General features: G+C 49.7%; 1 protein-coding gene across 1 annotated transcript; it reads right to left on the reverse strand.

Annotated features, from left to right (window-relative positions):
• Window positions 1-857: 857 nt before the first annotated feature.
• NKPD1 (NTPase KAP family P-loop domain containing 1) lies at window positions 858-12,924 on the reverse strand. Its single transcript, XM_026646122.1, has 2 exons — window positions 12,789-12,924; window positions 858-2,563 (listed from the first exon to the last, which is right to left on the reverse strand). Exon 2 carries the CDS (start codon window positions 2,556-2,558, stop codon window positions 858-860), a length of 1,701 nt encoding a protein of 566 aa, XP_026501907.1. The 5' UTR covers window positions 2,559-2,563; window positions 12,789-12,924.
• Window positions 12,925-20,214: the final 7,290 nt, after the last annotated feature.

The following is a 20,214-nucleotide window of genomic DNA, read 5'->3' on the forward strand; positions in this document are numbered from 1 at the left end:
GAAAGCCCCTGGCGGGCCGGGCCGGTTTGTTTACCTGCCGCGTCCGAAGGTTCGGCCGATCGCGGCTCCCAGTAGCCGCGGTTCGCTGCTCCAGGCCAATGGGAGCTGCTGGAAGCGGTGCGGGCCGAGGGACGTACTGGCCGCCGCTTCCAGCAGCTCCCATTGGCCTGGAGCAGCGAACCGTGGCCACTGGGAGCCGCGATCGGCCGAACCTGCGGACGCGGCAGGTAAACAAACCAGCCCGGCCCGCCAGGGGCTTTCCCTGCACAAGCAGCGGAACAAGTCTGGGAACCACTGTACTAGAGGAAACAATTGGTGTTTGTCTAGAGACTGATTTTGAAAACTTGCTTCCAAATTTACATCTGCAATTTTGTGGGTGACAAGAATTGTGAGTGACATTCTATTGCACTTAAATATTTAGGGAAACGTTTTCAAAAATGGGCCCTGACTTTTGCTGCCTCAAGTTTTGGGTGCCCAGCTTAAAACACCTAAAGTTGAGCACCCCAAAAAATGTTGGCTTTAGCTACGTGGCTGCAGCCAGCAAGCAGGTAGTTAGAATCGCTGTGCTGAGATGAGGCCACAATTATGTGGGCCTGCAATGTCAGAGGCCAGGCTAAGACTCTCTTAAAAATGAGGTCTTAGTCTGTTACTTTGGCTCAGATAAGCACTGTGTACCCTCAAACATGAGAGCTGGCAGCATTTAAGTAGTTTTGACTTAACTACCTAAGTGAGGGGAGCTGCAAATTTAGTCAGTAGAAGCACCAGAGTGATTTTCACTGAATCATTCAACAGTTTATAGATGGTAACTTCTTCCTTTTTTCCTTTCTCAGGCAAATAACTGAAGTCTTTTCAATTGTTTAACTGCATTCCTCTATACCAGAACACTGCACACCCGTAGACACCAGGCCAGTCTTAACTGAAGACTTAGTTACGCTTGTATCATTTGCCTTATTCAGTGAATTAACTCCTCGTATTAGTCCCAATTTATGCCTTATTGAATGGTCCAGATTGATTGTGGACTTTAGAAAGGTGTTGGCCTCCTGTACTGTGAAAGGAAAATCATTAGACAAAAAATTCCCAAAGAGTTCTGGGTCCCCATCCAAGGCCAAGATATTCTGGAGGACTTTGTGCATGGAGTACAGCTCTTTACAGTTTTCCACGAAGATTCCCCATAAGGACTGGTTCCTGAACTCCTCTGTTGGTCGAATCTGCTGCCTGTCCTCAAGGCACTGCAACACCCAACTCAAGCGGCATGGCCATTGATTAGCCATGACCACCCATGCAGCCACGGACCTTGGAGACATTGTATGTCTCATAATGTTCTGCTGCAGCATGAGTCTGATGGTGATGGGAATTGTGTTGACTATCCTTTTCATTTGAATAATGCTATCCGGAATGTATTTATAGAGACAATCAGTGTCATTGTGCAGAGCATGAAATGCTTCATGAATATACCTCACAGCTTGAGCATCGATTTGGCTTTGGTCCATTTCACTGGACATCTCCATATCCACCAGCTTTATCATTTTCCCCTTGACGTTCCTGACTCCCCTTTCCATGTTTTTCGTGATGATTTTGTACATCAGGTCCTCCCGGCTCTGGACAGCGTCTTGCAAATGCTGCAGTTTGGACTTTGTGCCCATCTCTGGTATTGAAAAAGGCAAAGTCACCGTGCGGTTCAGGAACAGGTACCCGTTGTCGGCCATTCCTTTCATGCAGCTGGTTTGTTCCAAACACGACGCAATGATGCTGGGATCTATCACCAGGATGAAAATGAATGGGGCGTTAGTGTCCGAGAGCAAAGTGTTTATTGCGTTCAAAACCCCAACGACCCTCTCTGGGTAGCACATATCCAAACTGGTGATCTCCAGCACTATGCGCAGCCGCCGCCTCTGATAGATCTCCATGTAATACACAAAGCTGGTCAGCATCTCAATTTCCTTCTTCACTTCGCTCATGAAGCCTAGGTGACTGCTAAACTTCTCACTGTCTGTCATCTTCTCAATTTTCTGCTTCTGGCTGATAACCATGTTCTTAACCACAGAGAAAACAGTCACTAATATTCCTGATCCAGACAGGCCAGTGGTAGCACTGCCAATGACCTTTAACGCACTGCCGTCTTTTATTCCTGGAACAAAGATCGCCACGGAGAGCAGGCTTACGCCGGCCACTAGGACAAACACGAGGCCTCCTAATGTAAGGCAGGTCCGCTTGTTGAGAAGCCATTCGTCTTGGCTAAAGCCAGAGGCAAATCTGGGCCTTTTCCCCATCACGTGGTAAAAGCTCAAAGGCAGGGCACCAAAGTGCTTGCGGATGCTTTGACAGAGCGTGGTGACCAGCCCTGCCCACAGCTTGTCGCTGCCGGCATATTGCCAAGCACTAAATCTGATGAAGAGGAACTGAATGTTCTCCCTCCTCAGGTGGATTTCAGTGATCACTGGCTGGTAGAAGAGCAGATACCACAGGAGAAGAAAATAGCCCCAACCTTCAGGTCTTCTTGGCTTTTGGTTTGATTTTCTCAGCGCCTCTTCTTCTCTCTGAATGGATTCTTTGAGCATGCAGGCTGGAGAAGCAGAAAAAACAACTGGTTACCCTGCTGTATGGCACCGTGTCGCATTAAGGGGAGGTGGGGAGGCCCTTCCAAACAGGTCATGTGGCCCTGATGTGTTGTCTTACTGGGTCTCTGAAATAAACTGTTTAATAGGGTGCCATAGGGATCTGTGCTAGCTTTGGTCTGTCTTAATTTAACATCTTCATTAATGATCTGGAGAAAGGGGATACATTGCATATTAGAAAAAATGGCAAACGATTTTAAACGGAGAGGTTCTGCAAACTTGGAGGCCAGAGAAATAACATGAAGGGACCTAGAGAGATTTGGAGAAGAGTCAGAAAAAATCAAATGGATTCCGCTTGAGAGATGCAGCCGGTGCATCCCAGGGAAATTATCCCAAACACATATACTCCAAAGGTGACAGGGAGGGTTGGTGTGTGGCAGTGGGCAGCAAATTAGACAGGAGCTTGAAATGTTATAAGGCAGCAGACGACACCATTGCACATGTGGGCAGCATACGCAAAGAATCACACTGCAGAGCAGGGGGACATGACTTGGATGCAACTGTCCCTGGGACGTTGTGTTCAGTTCACAGGTGTGCAAAGTAGCTGAATTAACTTTGCTGCTGGAATCTTAACTATGGTGTTTCCTGACTTTCTGGAGTTTTAATGGAGGCTTATTTCATACTTAACTTCCTTGTTTTGCTTTTGAGGAAATTGCATGTAATGCATGAGATCCTGGAGTCTTGGACTCCAGTGAGTATTTGCCTGAGTGAAAATTGAAAGACTTGGAAGTCTCCAGGAGCTGGGTCCCAGCATAGTATGTCCACGGCCCCATATAGCTCTGAAATGTGCATTCTATTCAGGTGAGAATGGTGGGATGGGCTCCTGTCTTTGCTGCTGAAATGTGATATGTTTGGGGACAGATTGCTGGAAGGCAGCTGCCCAGTAGTTTCCATGGGGATCCTGGCAGTGAAGAAGGCAGAACACAGTTCCTTTCTATAAATGAAAACAGAGAATTTGCAGAATATAGCAGGTTGAAACAAAAATCACGGAAAAACCCAGAGAGATTGGGGGCTGTGATTGTCACCTGACTCTTATCACAGGGTGTTTGGGGGACTTTTAGTTATGTATTACAATCCTCCTCATGCGAAGTGTCCGAGTAACCTCCTCCAGGGGTGGCTCTGGCTTTTTTGCTGCCCCAAGCACAGCAGTCAGGCCGCCTTTGGCGGCGCGCCTGCGGGAGGTCTGCCGGTCCAGCGGATTCGGTGGCACGCCTGCGGGAGGTCCACCGGTCCCGTCCCTTCGGCGTACCCGCCGCTGAAGCCACGGGACCGGCGGACCTGCCGCAGGCGTGCCGCCAAAAGCGGCCTGACTGCCGCCCTCGGAGCGAACGGCAGGCCACCCCCCCGCTTACCTCCTTTCTCTGTTCAGCCCCCTTGTCAGAGACTGCAACATCCCTGAACCTTTCTAACTGGACAGGAAGAACATACGCTGTGACGGCACTAACCTAACCAAGCCAGCTCACTAGCTGTCTGTGTGTGGGAGCACAAAGGGGCATACAAATGTTTAGCATATCTGGCACGTAAATACCTTGCAAGCCGGCTACAATGCCGTATGAACGCCTGTTCTCACTTTCAGGTGACATTGGAAATAAGAATCATAGACTCATAGGGCTTGTCAACACTTGCAAGTTGGAGCGCATTAAATCAGCCCCGGGTGCCCTAACTCCTGAGGTGTCCACACTGGCACGTAGAGCACCCGGACTCCGCGGCTGGAGCGCCCCTGGTAATCCACCTCCATGAGAAGCATAGAGCTTTCTGCGCCCCAGTGTGGACGCTCTGGTCTATTAATGCGCTCTGATCGGCCTCCAGGAAGTGTCCCACAATGCCTGTTCTAGCCACTCTGGTCATCACTTTGAAGTCTACTGCTCTGCCCTCAGGTGACCAACCATCAGACCCGTCCTTTAAATTATCTGAGAATTTTGAAAGTCCCCTTCCTGTTTGCTCAGCCAGGCGTGGAGTGCTCTCAGCGAATCTTTCCAGGTGACCATCCCTCCACGTGCCAGGTGATCCCCAGTATGGAGCAATGGCGAGGTGCTGGACCTCATCAGTGTTTGGGGGGAGGAAGCTGTCCAGTCCCAGCTGTACTCCAGCTGTAGGAATTACGATACCTATGGGCAGATATCAAGGGCCATGATAGAAAGGGGGCATGACCAGGGCGCAGTGCGGTGCAGGATTAAAGTGAAGGAGCAGCGAGACGCCTACCACAAAGGGCAGGAGGCAAACAGCCGCTCCAGTGCTGCCCCCACAACCTGCCGGTTCTACAAAGGGCTGGACGAGATACTTGGGGGCAACCCCACCTCCACTCCGAAGAGCACCATGGACACTTCAGAGGCCGTGGCAGCCCAGAGTGCAACAAGGCAGGAGGAGGAAAGCGGGAGCGAGGGTGCTGAGGAGGAGGGGGGCCCAGAGCCAGAGGACAGCCCGGCATCCCTAGATGCCTGCAGCCAGGAGGAAGGTAGCCAGTCGCAGCGGACGGCGCTTGGGGAAGAGCAAACAGCAGAGGAGGGGCCTGGTAAGCGGCTTTGATTTTGAGAAGGGAGTTGTTGGGTGCAGGCTCTTGGGGCGAGGAGGGTTAGGGCTGTGTGCATGCCTAGATGCGGAATAGGGCGTTGGTGTAGTCTCGCACATCGCGGTAATCGGCCTCAGTGATCTCATTGAAGGTCTCATGCAGAAGCTGGGCAATCCGCTTGCGCAGGTTCCTTGGCAGAGCTGCCGTGCTCCTTGTCCCAGTCAGGCTAACATGTCCACGCCAGTGTGCCGGGAGGGGTGGGGCGACCATTGCTGCACACAGGCAAGCTGAATATGGGCCAGGGCAGAAGCCGCATTGTAGTAGAAGGCCCTCCCTTGCTTCCCAGGTCACCCTCAGCAGTGAGCTATCTTCCAGAACTAACCCATCCTGTGGAAAATGTGGGGACAGTGTTCAGTAGAGGGGCCCCCTGCAGCTGTTGGCTCTCCCCAAGGCACAGACCCCAGAGAACAGTACGGTCCTGGAACAATCAGTCCCCCCTGCCCCTGTGGTTACTCACCATTTCGGGGCTCTTGTGGGCAATGTGCGCTCGCCTTGGGACAGGCAGTTTGTGTTATTGTGTGCACTGTGCTTGTCTTTAAGTTCGGCCGAATCATTGCTCTGTCTAGTGTGAACAATGCTGCCTCTGTTAAATGTTGCATTTTGGCTTTACAAATGCAACCTTGAGATCCAGCCGTCCTTGTTATCAACGGCCGAAAGGCTGCACAGACTCAGGAAGCCGCTGCGAAGAAGCAAGGAGGACCTTCTGCATGAAGTCATGCAGCAGTCAGGGCCGGCTGCAGGCATCAGCCCACCAAGCATATGCTTGGGGCGGCGCCTGGAGGGGGGCGGCGCGGCAGGGTGGGGCGCTCCGGCCCAAGAGCGGGGCCCCGGACGGGCTCGCCGCCCTCCCCCCGGCGCTCTGGCCGGTCAGGGATTGCGGGCCCGCGGCCGGGCTCGGTGCCCTCCCCTGCCGCGCTGTGGGGGGGGGCGGCGGGTGGCTTTTTTGCCTAGGGCGGCAAAAAAGCCAGAGCCGGCCCTGGCAGCAGTCCCTTACTGAAAATCAAAAAGTACAGGAGTGGCGGGAGACCGAAAGGAGGGTCTGCCAGGAGAATGCGGATCACCGGCAACAAACCACAGAGCGGCTTCTAAGCATTATGGAGCGCCAAACGGACTTGATGCAGGCGCTCACAGCACTGCATACGGAGCAGATCTGCGCCCGCCCCCCACCCTGCAGCCTTTATCCCAAAACTCTTTCCCTTGCGCCCCCATGTCACCGCCAACCCACTTTCCCCAACATCCGGGTTCTTATAGCCACCAGCTGCTTCCAACACCTATACCTTCACCGCCTAGCCCTGCAAACTACGACCCTTACCCACTGCACTCAACCCCCATCACTATGCATTTTAGCCAGCCTGAAGTGCAACACTCATTGCACGACGACACTCCAGACAGGAAGGCTGAATATGATAACAGGACATACGCAAATCTGTGATTGTTCTGTTCCCCACCCCGCCCTCTTCTCTTCTCCCACACAGCACAGATGTGTCATGCCATGTGTGTTTCTCCAGCAGTTGTGTTTCTTTTCAATAAATGAATTTTTTGGTTTTGGAAACATTCTTTATTGCATTAACTAAGGGCAGGTCTACACTACCCGCCTGAATCGGCGGGTAGAAATCGACCTCTCGGGGATCGATTTATCGCGTCCCGTCAGGACGCAACAATCGATCCCCGAATCGACGCTCTTACTCGACCAGCGAAGGTGGGAGTAAGAGCCGTCGACAGGAAGCTGCGGAGGTCGATTTTGCCGCCGTCCTCACAGCGGGGTAAGTCGGCTGCGATACGTCGAATTCAGCTACGCTATTCGCGTAGCTGAATTTGCGTATCTTAAATCGACCCCCCCCTGTAGTGAAGACGTAGCCCCAAAGATAACATAGCCCAGGAAAGCAACAGGCACTGCTAGTCAGTGCATCATACATAGCAAACACAGATGCCTACTAACATTGGAACCACTGTACTTTACTCCCGTGCAGGGCACCAAACATTACTGGTGGCTTTCAGCATCAAATTGCTCCCTCAAGGCATCCCTAATCCTTACGGCACCGTGCTGGGCCCTTCTAATAGCCCTGGTCTCTGGCTGTTCAAATTCAGCCTCCAGGCGTTGAACCTCAGTGGTCCATGCCTGAGTGAAGCTTTCACCCTTCCCTTCACAAATGTTATGGAGGGTACAGCACGCAGCTATAACCATAGGGATGTTGTCATCGGCCAGGTCTAGCTTCCCATACAGACAGCGCCAGCGGGCCTTTAAATGGCCAAACGCACACTCAACCGTCATTCTGCACTGACTCAACCTGTTGTTGAACCGCTCCTTGCTGCTGTCAAGGCTCCCTGTGTAGGGTTTCATGAGCCATGGCATTAAAGGGTAGGCGGGGTCTCCAAGGATCACAGTGGGCATTTCGACTTCCCCTACGGTGATCTTCTGGTCCGGGAAGAAAGTCCCGGCTTGTAGCTTCCTGAACAGGCCAGTGTTCCGAAAGATGCATGTGTCATGCACCTTTCCAGACCAGCCTGTGTTAATGTCCGTGAAACACCCACGGTGATCCACAAGCACCTGGAGAACCATCGAGAAATACCCCTTCTGATTTATGTACTTGGAGGCTAGGTGGTCTGGTGCCAAAATTGGAATATGCGTGTCATCTATCGCCCCTCCGCAGTTAGGGAAACCCATTTGTTCAAAGCCAGCCACAATGTCACGCACGTTGCTCAGAGTCACGGTTCTTCTGAGCAGGATGCAATTAATGGCCCTGCACACTTGCATCAACATGATTCCAACGGTAGACTTGCCCACTCCAAACTGGTTAGCAACCGATCAGTAGCTGACTGGAGTTGCCAGCTTCTCCACTGGCAGGGCAGCTCTCGTGTCCTTGCGCCGCAGGGTGGGGGCGAGCTCAGCACACAGTCCCATGAAAGTGGCTTTCCTTATATGAAAGTTCTGCAGTCACTGCTCATCATCCCAGACTTGCATGACGATGTGATCCCACCACTCAGTGCTTGTTTCCCGAGCCCAAAAGCAGCGTTCCACGGTGGTGAGCATGTCCGTGAATGCCACAAGCAATCTCGTGTCGTATGCGTTATGCGTGTCGACATCATCGTCGGACTCCTCACTGTCACTTTGTAGCTTAAGGATTAACTCGACTGCCAAACGTGACGTGCTGGTGAGCAGGGCCAGCTTTAGGACCTGTGGGGCCTGATTCGAATACCTGGCGGCGGTCCGGGTCTTCGGCGGCACTTCGGGGGGGGGGGGGGGGCCCCCCCCGCATCTCCCCCCCCACTGAAGGACCCCCCGCCGCCGAAATGCTGCCAAAGACCCGGAACGGACCGCCGCCGGGTGAGTAAAAAAAATTAAAAAGGCGCGGGGCCCGAATCGGGGGAATCAGCCTAAAGCCGGCCCTGCTGGCGAGACCCATCAGCTTATTCCTCAGCAGTTCGGGATCCATTCCCGCAAACCGAAAGGGAAGACAGAGCGCGCAGTACAAAAAACGTTGAAAGATGGCGCCAAATGTGGACGGAAGCACAGGGATTGTTGGGATGCAAAGCGATGCATCATGGGACATTGGGAAAGGACCCAGGATGCCCCGCGCCCTCCCACAAGCCTCAGGCCCAGAATGGGAACAGGTGCTCTGCGAGATAGCTGCCCATAATGCACCGCTCCGAATGCCGCTGCAAGTGCCGCAAATGTGACCATGCCACTGCGCTTGCAGCTGACAGTGTGAACACATGGAAGCACTTTCCCTGATGCTGTCTCCGAGGGCTGGCTTAACTCCTGGCACTCTAAATCTGCAAGTGTAGACAAGGCCATAGAAGATTAGGGTTGGAAGAGACCTCAGGAGGTCATCTAGTCCAACCCCCTGCTCAAAGCAGGACCAATCCCCAACTAAATCATCCCAGCCAGAGCTTTGTCAAGCCTGACCTTAAAAACCTCCAAGGATGGAGATTCCTCCACCTCCCTAGGTAACGCATTCCAGTGCTTCACCAGCCTCCTAGTGAAATAGTGTTTCCTAATATCCAACCTACACCTCCCCCACTGCAACTTGAGACCATTGCTCCTTGTTATGTCATCTGCCATCACTGAGAACAGCAGAGCTTCATCCTCTTTGGCCCCCCCCTCCAGGTTGTTGAAGGCTGTTATCAATCCCCCCCCCCCCCCCACACACTCTTCTCTTCTGCAGACTAAACAAGCCCAGTTCCCTCAGTCTCCCCTCGTAAGTCATGTGCCCAAGTTCCCTGATCATTTTCGTTGCCCTCTGCTGGATTCTCTCCAATTTGTCCACATCCTTTCTGTAGTGGGGGGCCCAAAACTGGACGCAATACTCCAGATGTGGCCTCACCAGTGCCGAATAGAGGGGAATAATCACTTCCTTCGATCTGTTGGCAATGCTCCTACTAATGCAGCCCAATATGCCATTAGCCTTCAGCCTTCTTGGCAACAAGGGCACACTGTTGACACATATCCAGCTTCTCATCCACTGTAATCCCCAGGTCCTTTTCTGCAGAACTGCTGCTTAGCCAGTTGGTCCCAGCCTGTAGCAGTACATGGGATTCTTCCGTCCTAAGTGCAGGACTCTGCACTTGTCCTTGTTTAACTTCTTTTTGCCCAATCCTCCAATTTGTCAAGGTCATACAGGACCCTATCCCTACCATCCGGGATATCTACCTCTCCACCCACCTTCGTGTCATCTGCGAACTTGCTGAGGGTGCAATCCATCCCATCATCCAGATCATTAATAAAGATGTTGAACAAAACTGGCGCCAGGACTGACCCCTGGGGTACTCGGCTTGATACCGGCTGCCAACTAGACAACTGATCACTACCCATTGAGCCCGATAATCTAGCCATGTTATAGTCCATTCATCCAATCCATACTTTTTTAATTTGCTGGCAGGAATACTGTAGGAGACCGTATCAAAAGGTTTGCTGAAGTCAAGATATATCACGTCCACTGCTTTCACCATATCCACAGAGCCAGTTATCTCATCATAGAAGGCAATCAGGTTGGTCAGATATGACTTGCCCTTGGTGAATCCATGTTGACTGTTCCTGATCACCTTCCTCTCCTCCAAGTGCTTCAAAATGGTGGAAGTGGGCAGCATTATCTCTAAAGTTTCACACTGTTTTGTTTTTGAGTGCGGTTATGTAAAAAAAAGTCTATGTTTATAAGTTGCACTTTCACGATAAAGAAATTACACTAGAGTACTTGCATGAGGTGAATTGAGAACTACTTCTTTTGTTTCTCTTTTTTACAGTGCAGATATTTGTCATAACAAATATAATACAAAGCGAGCCCTGTGCACTTTGCATTCTGTGTTGTAATTGAAATCAATATATTTGAAAATATAGAAAAACATCCAAAATATTTATAATAAATTCAAATTGGTATTCTATTATTAACAGTGCGATTAAAACTACAATCAATTGCAACTATTTTTTAATCTAGTTAATTTGCTTTGCATTAATTGCTTGCGTTAACTGCAATTAATTGACAGTCCTACTAAATATCTGTAAAAATTTGGGGCTAGATGCCTATCTGCATCTTTAGGTGCCTAAATCATAGAATATCAGGGTTGGAAGGGACCTCAGGAGGTCATCTAGTCCAACCCCCTGCTCAAAGCAGGACCCATCCCCAGCCAGATTTTTGACCCAATTCCATAAATGGCCCCCTCAAGGATTGAACTCACAACCCTGGGTTTAGCAGGCCAATGCTCAAACCACTGAGCTATCCCTCCCCCCTTTTAAATAAATTAATGGAGATATCCCATCTCCTAGAACTGGAAGGGACCTTGAAAGGTCATCAAGTCCAGCCCCCTGCCTTCACTAGCAGGGCCAAGTACTGATTTTGCCCCAGATCCCTAAACAGCCCCCTCAAGCATTCATCTTACAACCCTGGGTTTAGCAAGCCAATGCTCAAACCACTTAGCTATCCCTCCCTATATCTGGCCCTAAGTGACTGAGGAGCCTAAGTCCCATTTTGAAAGGCGACTTGGTAGCTGATTAAAAGCATTTATATTGGTAGTGCAATAAAGAAACTGATACAGAAAAAGCAGCAATACCTCCTTTAGAAATGGATGTAACTATATTGATACTTCCCCCAGCATGGCCTCACTTACACTGATATAAACATATAACTTCTGTTTACTGAACTACGTTTTACCATTATGGACACTTTCAAAACCAATGTACAGTAGAACTTCAGCGTTACGAACACCAGAGTTACGAACTGAGCAGTCAACCACACACAAAAAAGAGGCTAATACTGCACAATAATGTGTTCAATGTAAACCTCGAAAAAGTAAAGGAAAAGCAGCATTTTTATTTTGCATATTAAAGTTTCAAAGCTGTATTAAGTCAATGGTCAGTTGTGAACTTTTGAAAGAACATTTTCTTCAGAGTTACAAACAACCTCCATCCCCGAGGTGTTCATAACTCTGAGGTTCTACTGTAGTTAAATCAGTACAAAGACTTCTGCCTGAGAACAACGTGTTACACCAGACCAGAAGTTGTTCGAGCTGGGACACCTTTAGTACGGTAATAAGGCTGCCGACTCATCACTGGGCACATGGGTGGTGGCTATATAGGCTGGGGGGGGGGCTGAGCCTCCCCAAACAGCCCAGTGTGGCCCCGCCCATGTGCCGCCCACCCAGCACTCCGGGGCTGTGGGCACTGGGGATGCCCCCGGCGCTCTGGGGCTGCGGGCGCTCAGATGGCCCAGAGCTGGGGGGTGGGAGGAGGGCACATCCACAGTGGAGTGCTCTGGGCTCCAGTGGGGGAGGGAGGGCAGAAGAGGAGGGGGAGGGGCCTCAGGCAGAAGGGGAGGGGCCGGGAGCTAGCCTGCCCCAACAGCTGGTTCACCCACCACCCATGACTGGACACTACTGTGTTAACCCGTTGTTTACCGTTTGCCCATCAGAGGGCTCCATAATCTCCAAAGGATGGGAAGGGTCGGGAGTGCGGGGGGAGCTGGGCTGAAGAGGGGGCTGGCGACTGTGTAGAGCAGGGAGCAGCTGGTCATGAAGGAAATGGCTGGGTAACCTACAGCATGGGAGATGGGACTGGAGGACATGGGGGCTAGGCTACGGGGGCCAGCGCCCAGCAGTAGCTGCAGCAGGATGCAGAGGCCAGCTCTGAGCAGGAGGAGGGCATCAGGGAAAAGGACTGTGTTGGAAGCCGCAAGGGACTGTGCTGGGGCCTGGCAGGGGCTGAGTTTATCGTGTTTCATTTGTATGGTAAAGCCACCGTGCCCAGGGCAATAGCCCCTTTGTGCCCAGAGTCCAGAGTCCGACTCGCAGCATGCACACATCCTGGGGAACCCCCTGAGGCCTGTAGAGCCCCTTGCTGTAGAGCCACTCACTGCACTTGCCTCCGAGCATGCTACCAGACACCTAGGAGCTGGCATCCCATAGCACTCCCAGTGCCCTGCCGTGGATCAGGTACAGGTCACACCCCTTCACTGCCGGGCCAGGCGGGAGAATATTGGTGTTCCTCTCTCCCTCCCAGCAGCTTGTCTCGTGCCAGTCTGCCATGCTCCACCCAGCGCCTCCTAGGTATTCTAGCCGGTCTGAAAGCGCCAGTTCTCCTGCCTGGGGCAACCCCAAAGCATCCCTGAGCCCACCTGTTATTTTATCAAGCAGCGAATTAAAACGGCTCCCAACGGGACAGTAGAAGCCGATGGTCACAGGCGTCGAGGTGTGCAGCAGTGTCTTGGAGAGGCAGCAGCAGTAAATATCATCTTCAGTCAGAAAATCTGGGGAAGAGGAGGCATCCGTAAACACCGAGAAATAAACATACCTGGTGCCCCCGCCCTCCCCCCCAATCGGCTTGGCTGTTTGCCGGGAGTGGCTGGGCTGGCCAGGATGTGAGAGCGCCCTTGGGAATGCACAGGCCCAGTGGCCGTGACCCTGTTCTCAGTCTCTTTAGTAGCATAAGAAGCTCCACGCAGCAAATCTTTTTCCAGGGAGACATGTCACTCTTTCTTCAGAACAACAAATGTTTTTAGCTCATCCTTCAGGAGCCTCAGCTCAGCACCTGCTAATCAGCCAAGTAGCCCATCGCTGAGAGGATACATGTTTCAGGCCAAAGTCTCTGGCCTGCGGTACTCTTTTTCAGTGCCCAAACAGTGCAATGGGAGCAGAAACCGCCAGTAACTCCCCAGCTGGAGGAGTTGCCAGTAGGCAGAGCTGGTACGGCTGTCGCCTATACCTCCCTCCCTGGAGCTCCCAGGGCCGAAGTCATGTCAGTAGCAAGGAGGGGCATGCAGGGAGAGTGGCAAGAGCACAAATCCCCAGATGGTGGATCGTCTCTAGGGAGCCACAACCAGTGGGCTGCACTAAAATGGGCCTGGGCCGAGGATCAGGTTGCTGGCTCCTCGACAGCTCCCCACTGCTGCTGTACCCAACATAAGCTGGATGCAGAAGAGAATCTGGCCCTGTGAGAGGAATCCTCCCCACCAGGCCACGCATAGGCGATGGCTGTGTAGCAGCTCTGCAGAGTTTGCTTAAACCCAGAAGCCCTGGGCCTCAGAGCTATGAATGTAGCAGGTGTGTTGTTCTTTGGGAGCCTTGTTTGCTTTCTGGGATAGAGTGAACTTTGGAGCTGATCCCTGTGCCCTGCGTAGGCAGACAGCCTGGGTACAGAGATCTTTGTTTGCACAGCATTTACAGAGATTATTAAAGTCTATAAATGAGCATCTGTTGTAATGAACACCTATTGTTCCCTTGATCTTGATCACCACAGATAGGGAAAAGACTTTGAACAGATCTTTGATAGTTTTATACAACCTACAGAAACTATATGAGTTATGCCTCCATTGTGCATCTGCTGGAATTCTCTCATGAATGTGGGAGAAGAAATCTGTGTTGTTTTAATACGTCGTTCCACTCTAAAGAGTGACTCTCTGGAACGGCCCCTTCTTAGCTGATCTGCTCCTTGGACTGCATTTTCTGTTCCTGTTTGGCACAGAAGTGAGTATACTTCCCTGCGCCCTGATGTAGGTTAAAGCAGCCTAGGGGCTGCTCCAATCTGTGCCAGCTGGCTATAGTCCCTGTGCGACCATATAGAAGCTGAGAATAACTGCAGGGCAGCACATCCCTGGCCATGCACCCTCTTCACTCTGCACGTGAGGGGTGGCTCAGTGACGGGCTACGCTGGCTGCCTGCCTGCCGAGAGCTCCCTCATGCCTGGGCAGTTCTCAGGTGGGCAGATCCAAATGTTTCCTGGACCCTTTGCTGAGGGGCTGGAACGTTACTGAGAATCTGGCCCGTTGTGGTTCTCAGTCAGAGTTGCACATTTCAGTAACTCATCCTTTTTGATTGTTTTTACCGGTCAGTATCTCCAAGCTAACACAGCTAAAAAGGAGACACTGGGATTCTTCTCCTTGTGCGTCATCAAGAGACTTGGGTATAAAATCTGAACAGGCTACACCTGAGCAAACCCACTGACAAGGTGTCACTTGGGGAGGAGAAGAAAAGAGCCCAGATAGATTGTCAGATCTCAGGCTGGCCCATTTGATCTAGAGCCTGACAACTGGGCTGTGCACAGATTCAATCAAATCATTTTAAAACCAGTTAAGGTAAATGGGTGCAAACCCCTAGCTTGGATAGACATGCTTAATCCAGTGCAATATTCTTTCTATGAGTTTAGCTTGCAAACCAATAGAAGGTGGTTTACACTGGTAGAAGGGTGTCCATGTTAGGGCTTTGCACTGGACAAATACTGTATATAGAGTATATTGTAGTTGGCTGGCCAACCACAAAAGCAGTTTCTCCTCCCTTGGTGTTCACACCTCAACTGCTAGAAGAGGGCCTCATCGTCCCTGATTGAACTAACCTCGTTATCTCTAGACTGATTCTTGCCTGCATATTTATACCTGCCTCTGGAAACTTCCACTACATGCATCTGACGCAGTGGGTATTCACCCACAAAAGCTCATGCTCCGATATGTCTGTTAGTCTATAAGGTGCCACAGGACTTTTTGTCGCTTTGTATATAGAGAAGCCCTTAGACAATAAACGTGAAGCCCGATGCCTCTATCATTACAGTCTCTATTCAAAGTAGAGCCACACTTTAATAGCTTGCTATTTTATAACTAAAACAATGCAAATTAATGTCAACTGAAAACATTTCATTCCAAACCCAATCCCTACTTGCTTCCTCTGCTAAGGCAGGTGACACCCTTCCAACATTTGTTTTTATTTTAAATATGTATTGTGTTCCTTCCCTCTGATTTTCTTTGCCAAATTCAATTCCTTCTCAGACAGGTCAGTTTGGGCCCCACAATTAGGGTTTATAAAACCAAGGTTTTAAACAATTTAAAGTGAGTAGAATGGTTTCCATACGGTCTTTCTTTACTTCCCGTGCACACAGGGTTTTACTGTGGAATTAAACTTTCCCTAGCAGGGTTGTAACCCAAAGCCAAGAGCCTTTTGCAAATGCATGCAAATGAGAATGTGAAACTGATTAAAAACTACAATGAGATTGTTCAACATGAGGGAAAAGCAAAAAAGTAGGGCTGTCAAGCGATTAAAAAAATTACTATTAATTGCACTGTTATATTTATTTTTATTACAAATATTTATGCTGTAAAAAACAAAATAAATAGTATATTTCAATTCACCTCATACAAGTACTGTAATGCAATCTCTTTATCATGAAAGTTGAACTTACAAATGTAGAATTATGTACAAAAAATACCTGCATTCAAAAATAAAACAATGTAAAATGTAGAGCTTACAAGTCCACTCAGTCCTATTTCTTGTTCAGCAAGTCACTCAAACAAGCAAGTTTGTTTACATTTTCAGAAGATAATGCAGCCCGCTTCTTGTTTACAATGTCACCTGAAAGTGAGAACAGGTGTTCACATGGCACTGTTGTAGCCGGCGTCACAAGATAATTACGTGCCAGATGCACTAAAGATTCATATGTCCCTTCATGCTTCGACCACCATTCCAGAGGACACGCGTCCATGCTGATTATGGGTTATTAGCCATTAGCCTTCTTGGCAACAAGGGCACACTGTTGACACATATCCAGCTTCTCGTCCACTGTAATCCCGAGTTCCTTTTCTGCAGAACTGCCACTTAGCCAATCGGTCCCCAGCCTGTAACGGTGCATGGGGTTTCTTCCGTCCTAAGGGCAGGACTCTGAACTTGTCCTTGTTGAATCTTATCAGATTTCTTTTGGCCCAATCCTCCAATTTGTCTAGGTCACTCTGGACCCTATCCCTACCCTGCAGCATATCTACCTCTCCTCCCACCTTAGTGTTATCTGCGAACTTGCTGAGGGTACAATCCATCCTATCATCTAGATCATTAATGAAGACGTTGAACAAAACCGGCCCCAGGACTGACCCCTAGGCCACTTTGCTTGATACCGACTGCTAACTGGACATCGAGCCGTTGATCACTATCCGTTGAGTCCGACGATCTATTTAGCTTTCTATCCACCTTATAGTCCATTCATCCAATCTATACTTTTTTAAACTTGCTGGCAAGAATACTATGGGAGCCCATATCAAAAGCTTTGCTAAAGTCAAGGTATATCACATCCACTGCTTTCTCCATATCCACAGAGCCAGTTATCTCACCATAGATGGCAATCAGGTTGGTCAGGCATGACTTGCCCTTGGTGAATCCATGTTGACTGTTCCTGATCACCTTCCTCTCCTACAAATGCTTCAAAATGGATTCCTTGAGGACCTGCTCCATGATTTTTCTGGGGACTGAGGTGAGGCTAACTGGTCTGTAGTTTCCTGGGCTCTCTTTCTTCCCTTTTTAAAAGATGGGCGCTATATTTGCCTTTTTCCAACCTCCCCCGACCATGAATTTTCAAAGATAATGGCCAACGGCTCTGCAATCACATCAGCCAACTCCCTCAGCACCCTCGGATGCATTAGATCTGGACCCATGGACTTGTGTATGTCCAGCTTTTCTAAATAGTCTTTAACCTGTACTTTCACCACTGAGGGCTGCTCACCTCCTCCCCATACTGTGCTGCCCGTGCAGCAGTCTGGGAGCTGACCTTGTCTGTGAAGACCGAGGCAAAAAAGGCATTGAGTACTTCAGCTTTTTCCACATCACCTGTCACTAGGTTGCCTCCCCCATTCAGTAACGGTCGCACACTTTCCCTGACCTTCTTCTTGTTGCTAACGTACCTGTAGAAACCCTTCTTGTTACCCTTCACATCCTTGGCTAGCTGCAACTCTAATTGTGCTTTGGCCTTCCTGATTACACCCCTGCATGCTCGAGCAATATTTTTATACTCCTCCCAAGTCATCTGTCCAAATTTCCACTTCTTGTAAGCTTCCTTTTTGAGTTTAAGCTCACCGAAGATTTCTCTGTTAAGCCAAGTTGTCACCTGCCATATTTGCTGTTCTTTCTGCACATCAGGATGGTTTGTTCCTGCACCCTTAATAAGGCTTCTTTAAAATACAGCCAGCTCTCCTGGACTCCTTTCCCCCTCATATGAGCCTCCCAGGGGATCCTGCCCATGAGATCCCTGAGGGAGTCAACATCTGCTTTTCTGAAGTCCAGGGTCCGTATTCTGCTGCTCTCCTTTCTTCCTTTTGTCAGGATCCTGAACTCGACCATCTCATGGTCACTGCTGCCCAGGTTGCCACCCACTTCTACGTCCCCTACCAATTCTTCCCTGTTTGTGAGCAGTAGAATGTTTAGCATATCTGGCACGTAAATACCTTGCAACGCCGGCTACAAAAGTGCCGTGCTAATGCCTTTTTCTCATTTTCAGGTGACATTGTAAATAAGAAACCAGCAGCATTATCTCCTGTAAATGTAAACAGACTTGTTTATTTTAGCGACTGGCTGATAAGAAGTAGGACTGAGTGGACATGTAGGCTCTAAAGTTTTACGTTGTTTTGTTTTGGGTGCCGTTATGTAACAACAAAAAAAATCTTCATTTGTGAGTTGCACTTTCACGATAAAGAGATTCCATTACGGTACTTGTATGAGGTGAACTGAAAAATAATATTTCTTTTGTTTATCATTTGTACAGTATAAATATTTGTAATAAAAATAATAATATAAAGTGAGCACTGTATACTTTGTATTCTGTGTTGTAATTTAAATCAATATATTTGAAAATGTAGAAAAACATCCAAAAATATTTAATAAATTTCAATTGGTATTCTATTGTTTAACAGTGCGATTAAAACTGTGATTAATTTTTTTAATTCCGATTAATTTTTTTGAGTTAATCACGTGAGTTAACGGCGATTAATTGACAGCCCTACAAAAAAGTAAACAACAAAGACAAATAGTGAGTCAAAGGGCCAGATCTTCCTCTGATGTAAACCAGCATAATTCCAACGTAAATGCCAACATAACTCCAGGAGCTCAAAGACTTTAAGGCCAGAAGGGACCATTGTGATCATCTAGTCTGACCTCCTGCACATCACAGGCCACAGAACCTCACCCATCCCCTCCTGTAATAGACCATAACTTCTAGCTGAGTTACTAAAGTCCTCAAATCATGATTTAAAGACTTTAAGCTACAGAGAATCCACCATTTACATTAGTTTAAACCTGCAAATGACCTGTGCCTCATGCTGCAGAAGAAGGTGAAAACCCCTCAGGGTCTCTGCCAATCTGACCTGGAAGAAAATTCCTTCCTGACCCTAAATATAGCGATCAGTTGGACCCTGAGCATGTTGGCAAGACCCATGAGCCAGACACCTTGGAAAGAATTCTCTGTAGTAACTCAGAGCCCTCCCCAGCACATGCCCCATCTCCAGACATTGGGGATATTTGCTACTAGCAGTCACCAATCAGCCACATACCGTTGTAGGCAGGCTCACAATACCATCCCCTCCATAATCTTACCAAGTTCAGTCTTGAAACTAATTAGGTTTTTTGCCCCCACTGCTCCCCTTGGAAGGCTGTTCCAGAACTTCACTCCTCTGATGGTTAGAAACTTTGCTCTAATTTCAAGCCTTAACTTGTTGATAGCCAGTTTATATCCATTTGTCTTGTGTCAACACTGGTGCTTAACTTAAATAACTCCTCTCACTCCCTGATGTTTATCCCTCTAGTGTATTTATAGAAACCAATCTTATCTCCCTTCAGCTTTATTTGGTTAGGCTAAACAAGCCAAGCTCCTTGAGTCTCCTCTCCTCTCCTCTGATCATCCTAGTAGCCCTTCTCTGCACCTGTTCCAGTTTGAATTAATCTTTCTTCGACATGAGAAACTGGAATTGCACACAGTATTCCAGATGCTGTCTCACCAATGCCTTCTATAATGACTATAATATTTCCCTCATTAACCTTCTTCGTGGCTGCATCACACTGGTGGCTCATAATTAAGGCTGCAAGTTTGTCATGGAGGTCACAGATTCCGTGACCTCCGTGACTTCTGCAGCGGCCAGTGTGCCTGGCCCAGGGGCAGCTCAGGCATCCCCTGCGCCAGTCACACCAGCCACTGCTGGGACAGTCTCAGGCCACCACGCCCCCCTCCCCCAGCAGCAGCAGGAGTTTGGGTGTGAGAGGGGTCAGGGAGTTGGGGCACGGGATGGGGTGAGATGGGGTCTGGGCGGCGCTTACCGCGGGGGCTCCCTGGAAGCATCAACATCCCCCTCGCTCAGCTCCTAGGTGGAGGCATGGTCAGCCAGCTCTGCACACTGCCTCCGCCTGCAGGCACCGCCCCCGCAGCTCCCATTGGCCACGGTTCCTGGCCAATGGAAGCTGCGAAACCAGCGTTCTGGGCACAGGCAGCACGCAGAGCTGCCTGGCCATGCCTCCACCTAGGAGCCGAGCGAGGGGGATGTCCCCACTTCCGGGGAGGCGTGGAGACAGGTAGGGAGCCTGCCGGCCCCGCCAACCCCTCCCCCCAGCACTAGCGGGGGTCCTGACCGGGCTATGCGCTGCCGCCCACTCGCCTCCCCCCAGCACCCGCAGCACCGCCGGGCTACCTCTCCGTCCCCAAGATTTAGTCATGGGTATATAGTAGAAGTCATGGACAGGTCATGGGTGAATTTTTGTTTACTGCCTGTGACCTGTCCATAACTTTTACTAAAAATACCCGTGACAAAA

This window comes from Terrapene carolina, unplaced genomic scaffold (assembly GCF_002925995.2).
Source record: "Terrapene carolina triunguis isolate 2854851 unplaced genomic scaffold, T_m_triunguis-2.0 Scaffold34084, whole genome shotgun sequence".
NCBI lineage: Eukaryota > Metazoa > Chordata > Testudines > Emydidae > Terrapene > Terrapene triunguis.